At 43.5% G+C, this 14,594-nt stretch overlaps 1 protein-coding gene and 1 long non-coding RNA gene across 6 annotated transcripts in view; one reads left to right on the forward strand and one right to left on the reverse strand.

Moving 5' to 3' along the window:
* The window catches only part of LOC119563779, a 156,317-nt gene that overhangs the window by 135,971 nt on the left and 5,752 nt on the right, over positions 1 to 14,594 (forward strand). The window contains exons 3-4 of the long non-coding RNA XR_006286007.1: positions 10,962 to 11,118; positions 12,653 to 12,762. This is a non-coding gene — a long non-coding RNA (uncharacterized LOC119563779). The remainder of the gene's footprint in view (positions 1 to 10,961; positions 11,119 to 12,652; positions 12,763 to 14,594) is intronic.
* The window catches only part of ADGRD1 (adhesion G protein-coupled receptor D1), a 259,123-nt gene that overhangs the window by 47,487 nt on the left and 197,042 nt on the right, over positions 1 to 14,594 (reverse strand). For 3 of the 5 annotated variants that reach the window (XM_027817275.3, XM_043529403.1, XM_007054972.4), the window contains 2 exons: positions 12,632 to 12,698; positions 9,986 to 10,052 (listed from right to left, as the gene is read on the reverse strand). In XM_027817275.3, the coding sequence (XP_027673076.2) occupies positions 9,986 to 10,052; positions 12,632 to 12,698 (134 nt within the window). Of the gene's footprint in view, positions 1 to 7,348; positions 8,596 to 9,985; positions 10,053 to 12,631; positions 12,699 to 14,594 lie in introns of those variants that run through there. The other 2 variants (XM_043529404.1, XM_043529405.1) reach the window with 1 other exon arrangement.

Here is a 14,594-nt window from a genome sequence, read left to right on the forward strand (position 1 = left end):
TTCTGTAGTATCTGGCTGGTGAATCTTGCCCATATGCTCAGGGTTTAGCTGATCGCCATATTTGGGGTCGGGAAGGAATTTTCCTCCAGGGCAGATTGGAAGAGGCCCTGGACGTTTTTCGCCTTCCTCTGTAGCATGGGGCACGGGTCACTTGCTGGAGGATTCTCTGCTCCTTGAAGTCTTTAAACTACCATTTGAGGACTTCAATAGCACAGATATAGGTGTGAGGGATTTTTTTTGTACGAGTGGTGGGTGAAATTCTGTGGCCTGCGTTGTGCAGGAGGTCAGACTAGATGATCATAATGGTCCCTTCTGACCTAAATATCTATGAATCTATGAAAAAGTAGTTCTGTTTAAGGGAAGGGGGGTCCCCAACAGGTAAGCAAGGCTTGGCCCCACAACTGGAATTTCAGTGGAATGTCTGCTGTTGCAGGACCTGATGCTGCAAGCCTTTGTCAAATCTTCCACAGGTATCTAAGGGGTGACTTGACTGCAGGATCCTGCCTCTAAAATAAGTCAGTGGGCGTTTTGCCATTGACCACAATGGGGCTTAGGTTCCAGTTAGAGATGAGTAACAATCCAAAGGTTGCTCATCTGAAATACAGGTCTACAACAAAGCTGGGCTGGAAATTTGGCAGGAACAGGCTCTTTCCTTTATTTAGCCAAAATTTTAATCTGAATTTATTTATGTTTCATCCAGATTCCCTCCAAATCTCATTAGATTTTTGTTGCTTCTCTTGTGCACTCCAGAAACTCCATGAACAAAGCTTTATGCCTGGCATTTTGGGACTTTTGCATCCACTCTAGGTCGGACCCTGGAAGGTGCAGACACATTCAAAAAAAGTTTCCAATACATTAAGTTAATTAAATCCATTGACCAAACTTCTTTAAAACATACACTCTTTTAGGTTCCACATGAGTTTCAAGCAAAATGTCAGCGGGTTAACTGAACAGATTCACCCATCCTTAGCTTTAATGTATTTCCTGGGGACATGAGTTAATTTTCTTGTCATCACAACATCATTAATAGCAACACTAACATCTCAAGTTATTGTGGCAAAGGTCCATCGCTAAATCACATGGGAAATCTGTAGTGGATGTTATGCATTTCCATCTGCTGCTAATCAGTTAAAGCAGATGGATGTTCAAAGTTGGAAGAACAAGGGGCCTAATTTTGCTCTCAGTGACCCCAGACCAATTGTGGGGTCATTATGTTGATTTAAAGGGAGTTACTTTGGATTTTCACAAGTGCAGCTTAAAGAATTCACACCTGGAAGTTCTGCCTCACCAGTCAGGGCATGGCAGAAGGGTTGGGAACGGAGGAGATATACAGTAAAGCAAGCACTGATGGAAAGGTCTAATCAGACCCTTATTTGTCGTCTTTCCTAGCTTTAGTCTTTCACGTTTGATTTCTTATCATCAGTTTAATTCTTTGACAAAAATGCTGCATGTTTTTGTGTAGAAAAAAAGGAATGAGGAGCTTTATTTTAAACGAGAAAAAGTGCGAGGGCTCAGGCACTGATGTGGATAAAATTAAGGAAGCTCAACTCCTGAGAGTTGTGCCCCCATCCAGCAAAGCACCTTAGAATGTGCTTGACTTCAGTGAAACTATTTGCCTGCTTCAAATTAAGCATATGCTTAAGTGCCTTCTTGCTTCAGGGCCTCTAAGCATTAGGGGCCAAGTTCTGTCCGCCACTTACTCCTCAAGCAGACTGACTTAAATCAGTGGGGCTACTTGCAGAGCAAGGCACTACGTAATGAGACCAAGAGCGGAACATCGGGCCTGCGGGGTGATCAGCCCCCTAGGTGCTCCCTTACTCATAATAAAGAGTACCTTGAAGTCAGTGGAGGGAGGCATTTCAGTGTAGGGCACTGTACTGGGACTTGGGAGTCTTGGGTTCTAGTCTCAGCTCTGCCTGTGACCTTGGCAAGTCACTTCACCTTCCTGTGCCTTTGTTTTCCCATCAGTAAAATGGGGATAATGAGATTGACCTCCTTTGTAAATTGCTTTGAGACCGATTGCTGGAAAGTGCTGTGTAAGAGCTAGCTGTTATTACAGAATTGGGTACTAGGTACTATTCAGCGTGAGTGTGTCAGCAAGTTGCCTTCAGTGTTTAGTATTTACAAAGTGGTACCATTCGTAGGCATGGATTGCACAGTGAGACAAGAGCCCCAATTCCCAAAGGAATGTCCGGGCCACTAATGAAAAAGCAATTAGCCCATGTCCCCATGGAGCACAGAATTCTTTGTTGTGATGACGTTTTACTCAGATGTGCACACTCATCTACAAAATTGGTGTTGAAGAGAAATTCTTGTAACAGGGGATGGGATCAGCCTAGGAAAGTAATGATTTATGTCAAAGCAACATAAAGGACCAGCAAACTACTGTCCAAAATTTTCCTCAGCATGATTGCTACCTTCTTGGTCTGTTCGATGTCTTTGCTACTACCCATCACCCAGGAAGCACAGGAGTTTGGGTTTTCACTAGAATTGCCTTAACTCTATCATATCTATGAAAACACACCAAGGGTTACAGATGCCTGATAATGAACAAAGCCGTCTGCCAGAAGTCTTTACTACCTTGTTCCAAATATACAGATTCTTTTGGAGAGATGTTTCCTTGAGCACAGTCTGACTAAGATTAATTTGCTTTTCAAATCAGCGGAAAGAGCGAATAGCAAAGTTTGATATTTTCAGGATACTGCATGGGGGGTTTCTTCATGTTCTTAAAGGCCTAAGATCTAGGGATTAGAAGGGTGCCCTACAGCTCTTCATGGCACCATCCCCTCATGTCCCTTGCCTCAAATCCTAAAGCGACCACTTTTGGGGGCTGCGAATCCACACGTGGTCAGAGTGTGGGAGATGGTGGGTCGATTTGTGGCCCTTATGGGGAAACTACCAGAGGCTTTTAACTTTTTCCACAGACACAACTCCCATCACTCTGTAACTCCCTTTTAAGGGGGCAGCTCCTGGTGGAAGCAGCTCTAGCAGCATGGCTCCACTGCCTGGCAGGCAGAGGCATAGGAGCTACACCGATCTTGTGGAGAGAGGCACCCATTCCATGCGGGAGGGGGCTGCAAAGCCTGCTCCCCCCATGGAATGATTGCCTATATGCCATTTTCCTCTGCTGAGGCCCCCTACATGGAAACCCTGTGGGTGGGAGCCGTCAGGCTTTTAAGTACTGCCTTTTGAGCTGTACTTTCCTAGCAAAACAACATTTCAGGCAGCTAATGGCTAGTTTGCTACTTAAAGAGCTTTTGCTGCTAAATAACAGGATGACTAAATAAATACAAATACACACACACTGAAAACACAAGTTAGCCTTGCTGTTATTCCCTAGGGTATTAATCCATTTCTCAAGTAGAATATTCAGTTGGCACTATTAGCTGCTCTTTTGGGCCGAGCTGGATTTGGAATATTTTGCAAATTATTGTAAGAACACTACCCCAGTTCATTTATTCTCCCTCCATTTGGCTCGCTCTTTCTTTCTTCAAATATTTGAATCCACATAAGAATATAACTTGTCCTGCCAAGAATACTATCTAACAAATAAAAAGTTAGGGCCAAGTAGTTTTGCTCTAATTCACACTGGTGAGCAGTTACTCAGACGAATAGTGCCTCTGATGTCAAAATTCACCCCTGGCAGTAAGTGCTTCGCCATCTTCCCCTTTGTATTTAATGCTGTCTTTGGGCATTAGTATAGGAGGACTTGATTATGCTGATCGCCTCACATGTCCTACACGGCAAGACAGCAAGTGCTGAGTCAATGAGGAAACAATTTGACAATTGGATTATTTCAGTCCTTCACCATTTGTGGGTTTCTCTACACTAGAAACACGACAGCGGTACAACTGCAGATTGTACTGTAGACACTTACTAAAGCCACAGAAGGGCTCTAGTAAATCCATCTCTCCAAGAGGCAGAAGGTAGGTCAAGAGAATAATTCTTCTATCAACATGGTAATGTCTACACTTAGGCTTAGGTCAGTTTTAATTATATCACGCACGAAAAAAATGAACATGTTATGAAAACAAGCCCAGGATTCTTCCACCAACTCTGCCATACCCACAGCCACCCATCTACACTGTCACTTGCACATCCGTGCTTTCCTTTAACATGACAGAGAAATTCTCCACCTATCACTAGGGATTCTTTAGCTATGCCATTAATCTCATCATTAAGCTGTTGGTATCAGGCAATTTCTGCCATGTCAACATACTAACCTTGTAAAACTGAGACATGAGCTTTTTCACCTTGCCTGTTAAATGTCTCTAGAGTCCTAGCAAGCACTTCCATTAATATTAACTTCCCTATGACTTTTCACAGCATGTAGAGTGAGTGGGAGCGGGGCTGGGCTACACTGCCCATGAAATGTCCTGATTCATCAGATCTCCTGACCACTCTCCAGCAGCCAGGCTCCAGCAGATGCCTGGCTGCAGCCCCACGGGCAGAGGGAAGCAGCGGAACCACCAACTGCCATCCCCCTTTGGGTGCAGCTGTAATGGCCAGTTTACCATGAGTGAATCAAGCCCTTTGTAGGCGCTTAAATGCTTGTAAAATGCCGTGATGTGGTGAATTTGGTGTATGTGCAGCTCTCCTCTTGGCTTGTGTCAATGCTCATTTGCAAATGCAATGGGTGGGAGGTTCTCAAGGTGCAGGAGCATTTGGGGGCATCTCACTGGAACTTTCCTTTTGCTATTCTAGCCCACTATGGTAAAGTCGATGCCCCCATTCTGCTGCTCCTCCAGGAAAATAATGGGGGCATGATTTTTGTGCTGTGCCTCCTCAGTGTGCACAGAAGGCACAGTTTGTGGGGGACACGTGTAGTTTGGCATTGCCAGTTCTTAGGCGGCTTATTCCTTCCCTGGTCCTTCTCTCATGAACAGAGAGCAACAATACCCGAAGTCCAAAGGTGCAAACAATTCGATGTTTATTGGGGTGAACTTCCAGCAAGCATGATTCCAGTTTCCTTCCTTAGTATCCTCCTTCCCAGCTCTGACACCACAGAGCTTTACACCTGTGTCCCTGTTCCCATTCCTGCCCTTAGCCAAACATGATTCCAATTTCCTTACTCCCATTCCCTGTTCCCATTTCCCCCTTTAGCAAAACATGATTCAAATTTCCATCCTGCTCTCTCCTGCAAGTCCCCACCACAGACCCCCCGCTGGTGTCCATGCAGGAAAGGGGCATAGAGCTCTTGGACCACGGGCATTCCATGCCACTCAGCCCCTCTCCAACACTGAAAAGATGGCCCAGAATCTGGACTCATGACTTAAAAATCAAAGTAAGGCCTTTAACACAGAAGTGTGGTTACTCTACTCAATATAAAAAGAAAAGGAGGATTTGTGGCACCTTAGAGACTAACAAATTTATTTGAGCATAAGCTTTTGTGAGCTACAGCTCACGTCATCGGATGCATTCAGTGGAAAATACAGTGGGGAGATTTATATACATAGAGAACATGAAACAATGGCTGTTACCACACACACTGTAACGAGAGTGATCAGGTAAGGTGAGCTATTACCAGCAGGAGAGCCGGGGGGGAGTGGTGGAAACCTTTTGTAGTGATAATCAAGGTGGGCCATTTCCAGCAGTTGACAAGAACATGTGAGGAACAGCGGGGGCAGGGGGGAGGATAAACATGGGGAAATAGTTTTAGTTTGTGTAATGACCCATCCACTCCCAGTCTTTATTCAAGCCTCAGTTAATTGTATCCAGTTTGCAAATTGATTCCAATTCAGCAGGCTCTCGTTGGAGTCTGTTTTTGAAGTTTTTTTTTTGTTGAAGAATTGCAACTTTTAGGTCTGTAATCGAGTGACCAAAGAGATTGAAGTGTTCTCCGACTGGTTTTTGAATGTTATAATTCTTGATGTCTGATTTGTGTCCATTTATTCTTTTACATAGAGACTGTCCAGTTTGGCCAATGTACATGGCAAAGGGGCATTGCTGGCACATGATGGCATATATCACACTGGTAGATGTGTTTATTAATATGTTTATCTATTTCTCATTTGCATTATTGTCCTGATCCTACAACCCTACTACAGGAGTCAGAGAGGCCTCATTGATTACAGTATCAGAGGATGCTGCTATAGAGAGGTTTTCGGCCAAGTAATGCTCTCCTTAATCCCAGAAAACAACCCTGACTCCTCGAATAATCAAAGCGATTAAGCACCAGTTCACTGTAATTTAATGTGTGGGCATAATTAAACCGTTGTAATACATTCATGTATCAGTAACTGAGTCATGAACCTGCACTCTTCTCTGGAAAGATTAAAATCATTACAACCGAGAGATGTACCCACAGCAGCCATCTGAACATAACAGGCCTGCTTTAACAAGCCATTCTTTCACCAAGAGTTTAAACTGTAGTGCCTGATGTTCCATTCCAAAGTGGAAGGAACAGCCTGAATCTCATATCACTGTATAGTTCTAACACATGGTTACAGGGAAGGGGAATGTGCAGGCCATATGATACTGTCCCCAGAATTCTGCTGGTGGGAATAGCTCATCTAGTGATTTGTTACCCATTTCTGCAATGTGCTGAGTGCCCCCAAACTCCACTGACTGCAATGGGATTTGAGGGCACAGAGCCCCACGTTTGGAACACCCAGGCATGGAAGGAACAATAGATTTGAATACTAGTGAAGGGACTCAGCCCTCTGAGGTGCAGAAAATCAATGCCCTGTAGTTTGCTCTGTGTGGGGATTGTTTTGATAAGACATTTAAAAATCCAAGAGCTGTCCGTTCTGCACAGTCATTAATGATCCCAGGTCACTTGTTCATAAGAGCAGAGGCTTGCTCCAGTAACTTTGCACAAATTTCCCCACCATTGACTCTTTCAGAATTAAGAGCAATGTGGGGGCTGCTCTGATCTCCACCAGGTGGTAAGTGATCCTGAAGAACCATCCAACAGCTGCGGCTCTGGCCACACCAATAACTCTCCCCCTACACCACAGGGGGTTGCTTAGGATCCAGCTACATTACCTAGGGTATCCCTGGCTGGAGGGACAGGTCCAGTCTCTGATCCCTTTGCACTGCCAGAGTGGCACAAAGGGAGTAGAGCAGGGCAGAGAATCTGGCCCATGAAATATAATAGGCATCCACTGTATAAGTGGTTTGCAGGTATTTTCTTTCCATACCTGCCCCTCTCTCCTCGGATGTCAACATTGGCCAAGGAGGATTTCAATTGCTCTTACACTTGACAGCGATAGCATTCATAATAAATGATGGCTCAACCATGCTCATTAATATCCTCTGCTTTGAATGTTTTTAATTAACTTTTACATTTACAATATTACTGTTTCCTCCAGCAGGCAACTATTTTGGCAAAGATTTTGTTTTGTTTATTGATCATAAATATTTACTTTGATTATTTGAATATGTATTTTAAAACACTGGATAGCTCAGGAGAGAAACATAGATTCATGCACCTCTAGAGTGTTAGTCACTATATAACCTGGGCTAGATTTGAACTAAGACTTGTTTCTGATGCTTGCTTAGTGGCTGAAGAAGCAGTTGTGAATAATAATGCTATATAGAACTTTTCACCACCAGTTCAGTAAACCACTAAATCTCTCTCTCTCATATTACTATGTTTCTTAGGCATTTCTGCAGGGCCTGTAGATGTAATTTCTGATTGTTGATTATCACAAGACTGTATTCTAGTGCTAATTTATAGCTATTATCTGAGATGCTTTGTGTACAATGATTCCCATTAAAATTCCAATAAATTCTCTTGCAAGTAGTTACTGTTACCATGGTATTTGCATTATTCCCTAGGTATTCACAATACTACAAATATGGAACATTGTGAATACTGCAATTATGTAATGTACATGCAAAGGCAAGGTTATAAAGATTTTAATGGCAGCCACCATAGTTTGATTTGAGTGTTACTATAGTAACAAAATAGTTTCTGGTTTTAAATTAATAAACTTTATTGCTTTAATAGCTGCATATAGTAGTATCTGTGATTTTCCTATAATTGATAAAAATAGCTATGCTCTTATTTGCAGTTTATTTCAAATACTGCATATTATGTTGTTTATAAATAAACCAGAGGGGGAAAAAGAGACTTTACTAATACAGAACTTTTCATTTTTTAAATATGTTGGTAACATGTATTTAAAAGATATATTATTGCTATTTTAATAACATAGGGCCTAACTATGCATCCATTACTCACAATGAAGATCATTATTCATGTGAGTAATTCATATGAGTAAGGCTGATACTACTGGTCCCATAAACACTAAAGACAATTTAATAACATAGTAACAATCCCATTGTTTTGAAGCTAGGCACCTAAATAACTTTGAGGATCTGGCTATGGAACTTCATACATAGAAATGAGCCATGAAGTTTGAATTTGGACCCAAGTCTCCACAAAGGAGGAGGAGCTTTGGATTCATCTTAGAGAGATGAACTTAAGCTGAGAAGTTTGGATCCAAATCTGACCAGCCTCAAAGTTTGCATGGGGTCAGAGTCCGTGTTCTAGGATCAGGCCGATCTGCAGACATGCCGAATTTTTCTAAGTGCGGCACTTAGAAAATGACTGGGCTTCACATATCCTGAATTCAGCTCTCAGGCTTCCTATGCAATGAACGGAGGGAGATAAGTACCTAAGTCTGGGTTTCACAAAAGCCAGCACACTGTGGGAGGTAGCTGCCTAAGCTAGCCCATGGAAGATGCCAAGAAGAGGGGGCATGTCCTAAGCCTCACTGCTATCAGGGAGTTTGGTGCCTAAGACTGGGCTGGAGGGACACACCTTCCTCTGCTTGGGAGTCTCAGCTGTGAAACCTCTCCTGGAGTCAGGAGGTACCTAAGGAATTTCTTGCAAGGTGGCAGTAGACCTCCCTCCAAACTTTTAGCCCAGTGGTTAGAAAAGCACTTGGGATGTGGGAGCCTCCTTCAAGTCCCCACTCTGCCTGGCGGGGAGAAGGGATTTGCCACCTCTCAGGTGAGAGCCCTAACTGCTGGGCTATGCAATATTCTGATGTGAGGCTCCCCCAGGCTCTGTTCCATTTTGGATAAGAGTCATTGGTGCAAGGGGACTGGATCCTGGGTGAGTGCTCTGACCACCAGGCTATGGAGTCGTTCTCATGGTGGCACAGCTTCAATGGGAGAGGCTGAGGGAGCCCCCACATCGGACTATCCCATAACGCAGGAGTTATAGCAATCCTCTGAGAGGTGGGAGAGCCCAGTTCAATTCCCGGGTGCGTGCCTCCTGCTGCTCCTCCTCTTTCCCCATCCCCAGCCATTTTGGTGAGCTCAGGTGAGGGGACCAATGCGGTAAGCATGACCAGAGCGTACCTCCCGGCTTGGGCCCCGCAGGGGAGTTAGTGGAGGAAGAGCTCTCTTCCCCTGGTTTGTGAGTCTCACTGGGGCTTAGGCATCCAGACACCAAAAGGGTGTAACAATGCACATGCTGCAAAAACTTAGGTGCCAAGTGAATTTAGGCACCTCCAGGGTTCAGCGGCAGCTGAGGAGTGGTTTTGTGAATACCAGTGTCTGGTTCTAGGATTCAGGCACCTAAAGTGGCAGTTAGGCGCCTAAGTCCCTTTGTGAATCTAGCCCATAGCGTTTGATTGGAGGGACATAGGTACAATGGTACATTTAGACTACAGCAGGCTTTACTGGTAGTTTTCATGTAATTTTTCCCATTAGAATTTCAGTGGCTGGTGGCTGTTGCAGCTTAAGGCCTATCAGCATGAAGACATGCACTGGGGACTAGTGAAATGAGCCGTGTAGGAATCTGCTCACCTAAACAAATAGTAACATGTCAATCAAAGTACAATGAGGGCATTTGAATGAACAGAAAGAAAATAGCTCAGACAGGCACCATGCCATACCATCGACTTCAGTGGGGCTGCCCAATGTTACTGAGGATGGAATTTAGGCCTGTGCCTTCAAGTAAAACCTTACTGTGGGACTGAAACGCATGTGCAATGAGAGGCTGACAGCAGCAAGGGAATATACATACCACAATTACAAACAATGCTGGGGCCGCAAAAGCCCAGATTGCGCCGTTCTTCAGTGAAAGCCAGCAACTGCAGGGAGAAGGCAGAATGGTTACTATCTACTCACTAGTGGAAGATCAAACATGAGGTCATTTAATTAGCAATGCACTTAATGAGAAAGAGAAGAAAGTATGGTACAGAATGGCTGCGAAATTCTAAAACAGGAAACATCGATGGAGCTAATTGCATCCTCTTGCTTCCCCCCACTCCTCCTACTCAAGGAGTCTCCGGCAGGATCTCTCTTGGATTTGTAAATTGCATAGGGAAGTCTGCCTGTAATTATCTGCTGTAGTGTGCTTCAAGATGGTGTGAAGGAGACACAGAGAGAGAATATCTAAGCTGTCCTTTCTGGCAACTGCACCGTGTAATATGGTGTTTATCAGAAGAGAGGATTCCCGTTGTCTTTGCAGCAAGAACAAAATCGAAGACTTCCTCTCTTGTTCTTCAGGCTGCTGGGAGATGAGGAAGGGATTGGGAAAGGGGATGACAACTTTCAGCTTAGTTCTTACATCTACAGTTTGGAATGGACAAAAACGGAACGAAGGAGTAATCTATTCATTTAACAAAAACCTGTATCATCCTGTAATGACTTAAACACATGAATTACCTTACCCATCAAAAAAACCGAGGAGTACTTGTGGCACCTTAGAGAATAACAAATTTATTTGGGCATAAATAGTCCAAATAGTTAGTCTCTAAGGTGCCACAAGTACTCCTCGTTTTGTTTGTTTGCTTTTTTGCTGATACAGACTAACACGGCTACCACTCTGAAACCTTACCCATCGAAAGGATCAGGCCCTATGGTATTCTCTCAGGTCAGTTTGCTTTTTCTGCTTACAATGCCCCATACTCCATGTTCAGAATTTTAATCCCCAAACCATCTCTAAATCTGTTTTACTAATTTGTTTAATCAGTCAATCATCTTTTCTCTTACTACAGACATTCCCAGCCTCTACATTATTGGATCCTTCTGACAAAGCACAGCCAGAGGGGTTCTCAGAGCATGTGTAACACTGATGGATGGAAACATTTATGTCCACATAGAGAAAGTCATACTGCCTAGGAGACTGCTGGGTGTGTAATATCGGGCCCTCGGGTAGGTTGTCAGCCATGGGGATTGAACCTGTGATCTATTATTCTAAACCCATGAGCCTCAACTGCCTGAGATAAAAGGCCCACCTCTGTTAGCCAAGGCTGTACCTGGCTAATCAAGCTCTATCTGTGGCTTAGCCAGCAGTAGAGGGGGCAGAGTGCTATGCTGAGCGGGTGTGATTTAGAAGTGGAGAGGGTTCAGAAGCAGCATTTACTACACCTTTTAAAAGATGCACCATTATCTCCAGCAATGGCCCCAATACTTCCTCACTGAATTAGATCCATATCTTTCCCTAAAAGCCAGAGGTAGTAACCCTCCCCCCAAGCCCTGTAATTCCTGGAGGTAGATTGCTCTTCCTTCTCAAAATCCTGCTCCCCAATAAGATATATTTATAGAGAGCTTTTATGTCCTCCGGGGCGTCTTCAGTCCTCCAATCCTGCCTCACTACTCCTCCTGTCCCTGCACATTAGATCGAAACAAAGAGCAACCTCCCAGCTGACTTGACACCAAGTATTTTGAGAGACAGGGTGGGTGAGGTTATATATTTTATTGGACCAACTTCTGCTGGTCAGAGAGACAAGTTTGGGAGCTTACACAGGGCTCCTCTTCAGGTCTGGGAAGGGTACCCCCAATGTCACACCAAAATGCAAGATGGAACAGACTGTTTAACATAAGTAGTTAGCACATATTGTAAGGGACTATTCAAGCTAGAGTGGCCCATTAACACCTCTGCAGTCATAGGCTACAACTACATTGCTTACACCAAGTATTTTGGTTAGTTTTGTTGCTCTCTGATCCGTGTTTAGTCAAAACTGGAGTTCAGATGTAACATACATGTTAAAAACAATAAAGATTACCTAGCATGAACTTCCACCATCACTATTGCCGGAGGCAGTATCTCTTTATGGAACAGAACACTATAATGTTGAGCAATCTCATAGAGAACTATTTGTGGGTGGCTGTTTCCTAACACATTTTAAATGGGGAAAAGTACATCAACAATAAAGACTAAGAGCAGGAGAGCTGGTTAGCTGTTTCAGTCCAAACAAAGAATCCTTGAGCAATTCAGTTTTATTAGTAAAATAAATATGCTCAAAACAAAAGTGAACGTATATAAATACCCTTACATACGCATGTGTATTTATTACTATTATTGGTTGTATTACAGTAGTGCCCAAAGAGATGGATCCAAACCGGAACTCTAGATCTAAGAATCTCTTCCACCATCTCATCCCCAAACTCTGAGGAAGTTCACACTCAGCTCTGATTATGGATCTGAACTTTCAAAGTTGAGCCCATCCCTGGCAGATGTGCAAATAGCCTCAATATATAGACCTAATGTGCAATGCATAAGTGATAAATAGTGCTAGACACCCTCAATTCCCACTAAAGTCAATGGGAGTTGTTGGAGCCCAGAATCAGGCCCTGTGGGAAGATATTTAGCATTAGTCCTGCCCTCCCCATATATCTTACTTGTTTTCATATTTTAAACAGAGGTAGATCTTTCTGTACTCACTTCTCATGTTCTCCATAATAGTCCATGGCTGAAGCTGCAGAGATGATGCAGATCACCAGTGGGCACCCTGCAAAATTCAGAGATGGCGACAGTGTCAAAACTGCACCTGATGCTTCCCTTCAGAAAACCAGGTAAATTCAATCAATGTGCCCAGAAGAAATCTTCACAGGCAGCAAACAGCTCACGTGTTTCAGAGTTACATGTGCCGTAGAGCCCTTTGTGCAGCTAAATTACACAGACAAGGTGGGTGAGATAATATCTTTTACTGGACCAACTTCTGTTGGCGAGACAGAGAAGCTTTCGAGCGTACACAGAGCTCTTCTTCAGGCTTATCTACTTCAGTCATACATGCCGAGTCAATGATCCTAATCCAAGCATCCAAAAATAGTCCTAGAAAACAGAGTCAAATCTCCCAAGAGGGTTCACAATTAGCATGGAGATAGCCTAGAAATGTCAACACCCAGTTACTCTTTTGAGCATCACAAATGGGTAGGGAGAGAGAGAGTCTTGAATAAATTGAACCAAGTTAAGATCCCATTCAGATGCCCTCAGAGGGTATGTTTCCTAATATGAATGTATGAGAGATTTCTAGTGGGAGATGTATTTGCTTAAAGTAAATAAATTACATTTTCTATCATTACTGCCAGGAGGGAGGGAACACTTGACAACGTTACGTAAGTATTATACAGATTCAGGCTACTGTGCTTCTGCCTTCAATGGTAACTGCGTGCAGCTGGCCCAGAGCATAATGACGTCTTGTTGTGTCACTTTAATAGTTTTCCAAGCGAGTAGTTAGAAAGGAAGCAAGGTTTCTGCTACCAACGGTTTTGAACAGGGTAAAGCAGGAACTCTTTACCTAGCAAAGGATTGTCTGTCAGGCCCCTATAAATGTCGCATGTAGCGAACAGAAAACGATGTGGAAATAGGGTGGCTTTTTAAATCATTTTATAGATTTAATAACTATACTCCTGCTAAAGAATAAGATGTACAAGATGTTTTTTAAAAAAATACCATGGAAGGGAGATAATTCAGTAATAAAACCTATGGAGTTTTGCAGTAATTTCTACAAAACCTTTTAAAATTAATTTCCATAGAACTTTATTGGTTTCATCCCAATTAAATTCCATAGGATGTTTCCAGAAGGGCAAACCTGCAGTTTTAGGCAGAGGTGTTTCAATTCTTAAGTGATCATTGCCAGGAACAATACATATTTATCAATGACAAAAATATTCAACAGCCAGCCAGTAAACGTGCTTGCTTCAGTGTTATACCAGAATAACTTCAGGGTGGAGTTACTCCTGAATTACATCAGTGCAAATGAGAGCAGAATCAGGCCCACGGTCTCCTAAGTGCCGCACTACAAAGTGAATTCTAAAGTCTAAAATACTGTCGTAGACAGTCGTATTTTTAAACAATGGAAAACCCTGTTCACTAACATGTGATACCCAGAATAATCAATTGTACATGACCCTGATTCATCACATTTGAGTGCTTGGCTGAAACGAGGCCCATATCATCTTACCTAAGCCATACTCTTGACAACCCCTGAAAGACAAAAGCCCAGGTTTTTACTGTTTCAAGTACAACTGACTAAGGGCACGTCTACACTGCACAGTTAAGCTGGCCATTTACCCAGATTTTAGTCCTAAGGCCCTCCCCTCTCCCCCCCTGCCCAAAGAAAAATCACTGACCTGGGGTTGGAAGTGCCTGAAGACCAGGCTAGCTGACCCAGCTCGGGGACTCAGGAAGGATCTGGGGTCCACTTTAACTTGGGCTGAAACCCATCCACTTTGTAGTGGGGGCGTGTGGTGAATCAGTAGAGTGCTGATGGTCTTCCAATGCCCTTCCCACAGTTCCCCCAGAAGAAAAGGACAAATTCTCCCACAATTGACACAGCTGACCACAAAAGGAACCATAGAGCATCTCAACACAGAGAATATGAGGGATATGCTCACAGACACAC

The sequence above is a fragment of the Chelonia mydas genome, chromosome 15 (assembly GCF_015237465.2).
Source record: "Chelonia mydas isolate rCheMyd1 chromosome 15, rCheMyd1.pri.v2, whole genome shotgun sequence".
Classification (NCBI taxonomy): domain Eukaryota; kingdom Metazoa; phylum Chordata; order Testudines; family Cheloniidae; genus Chelonia; species Chelonia mydas.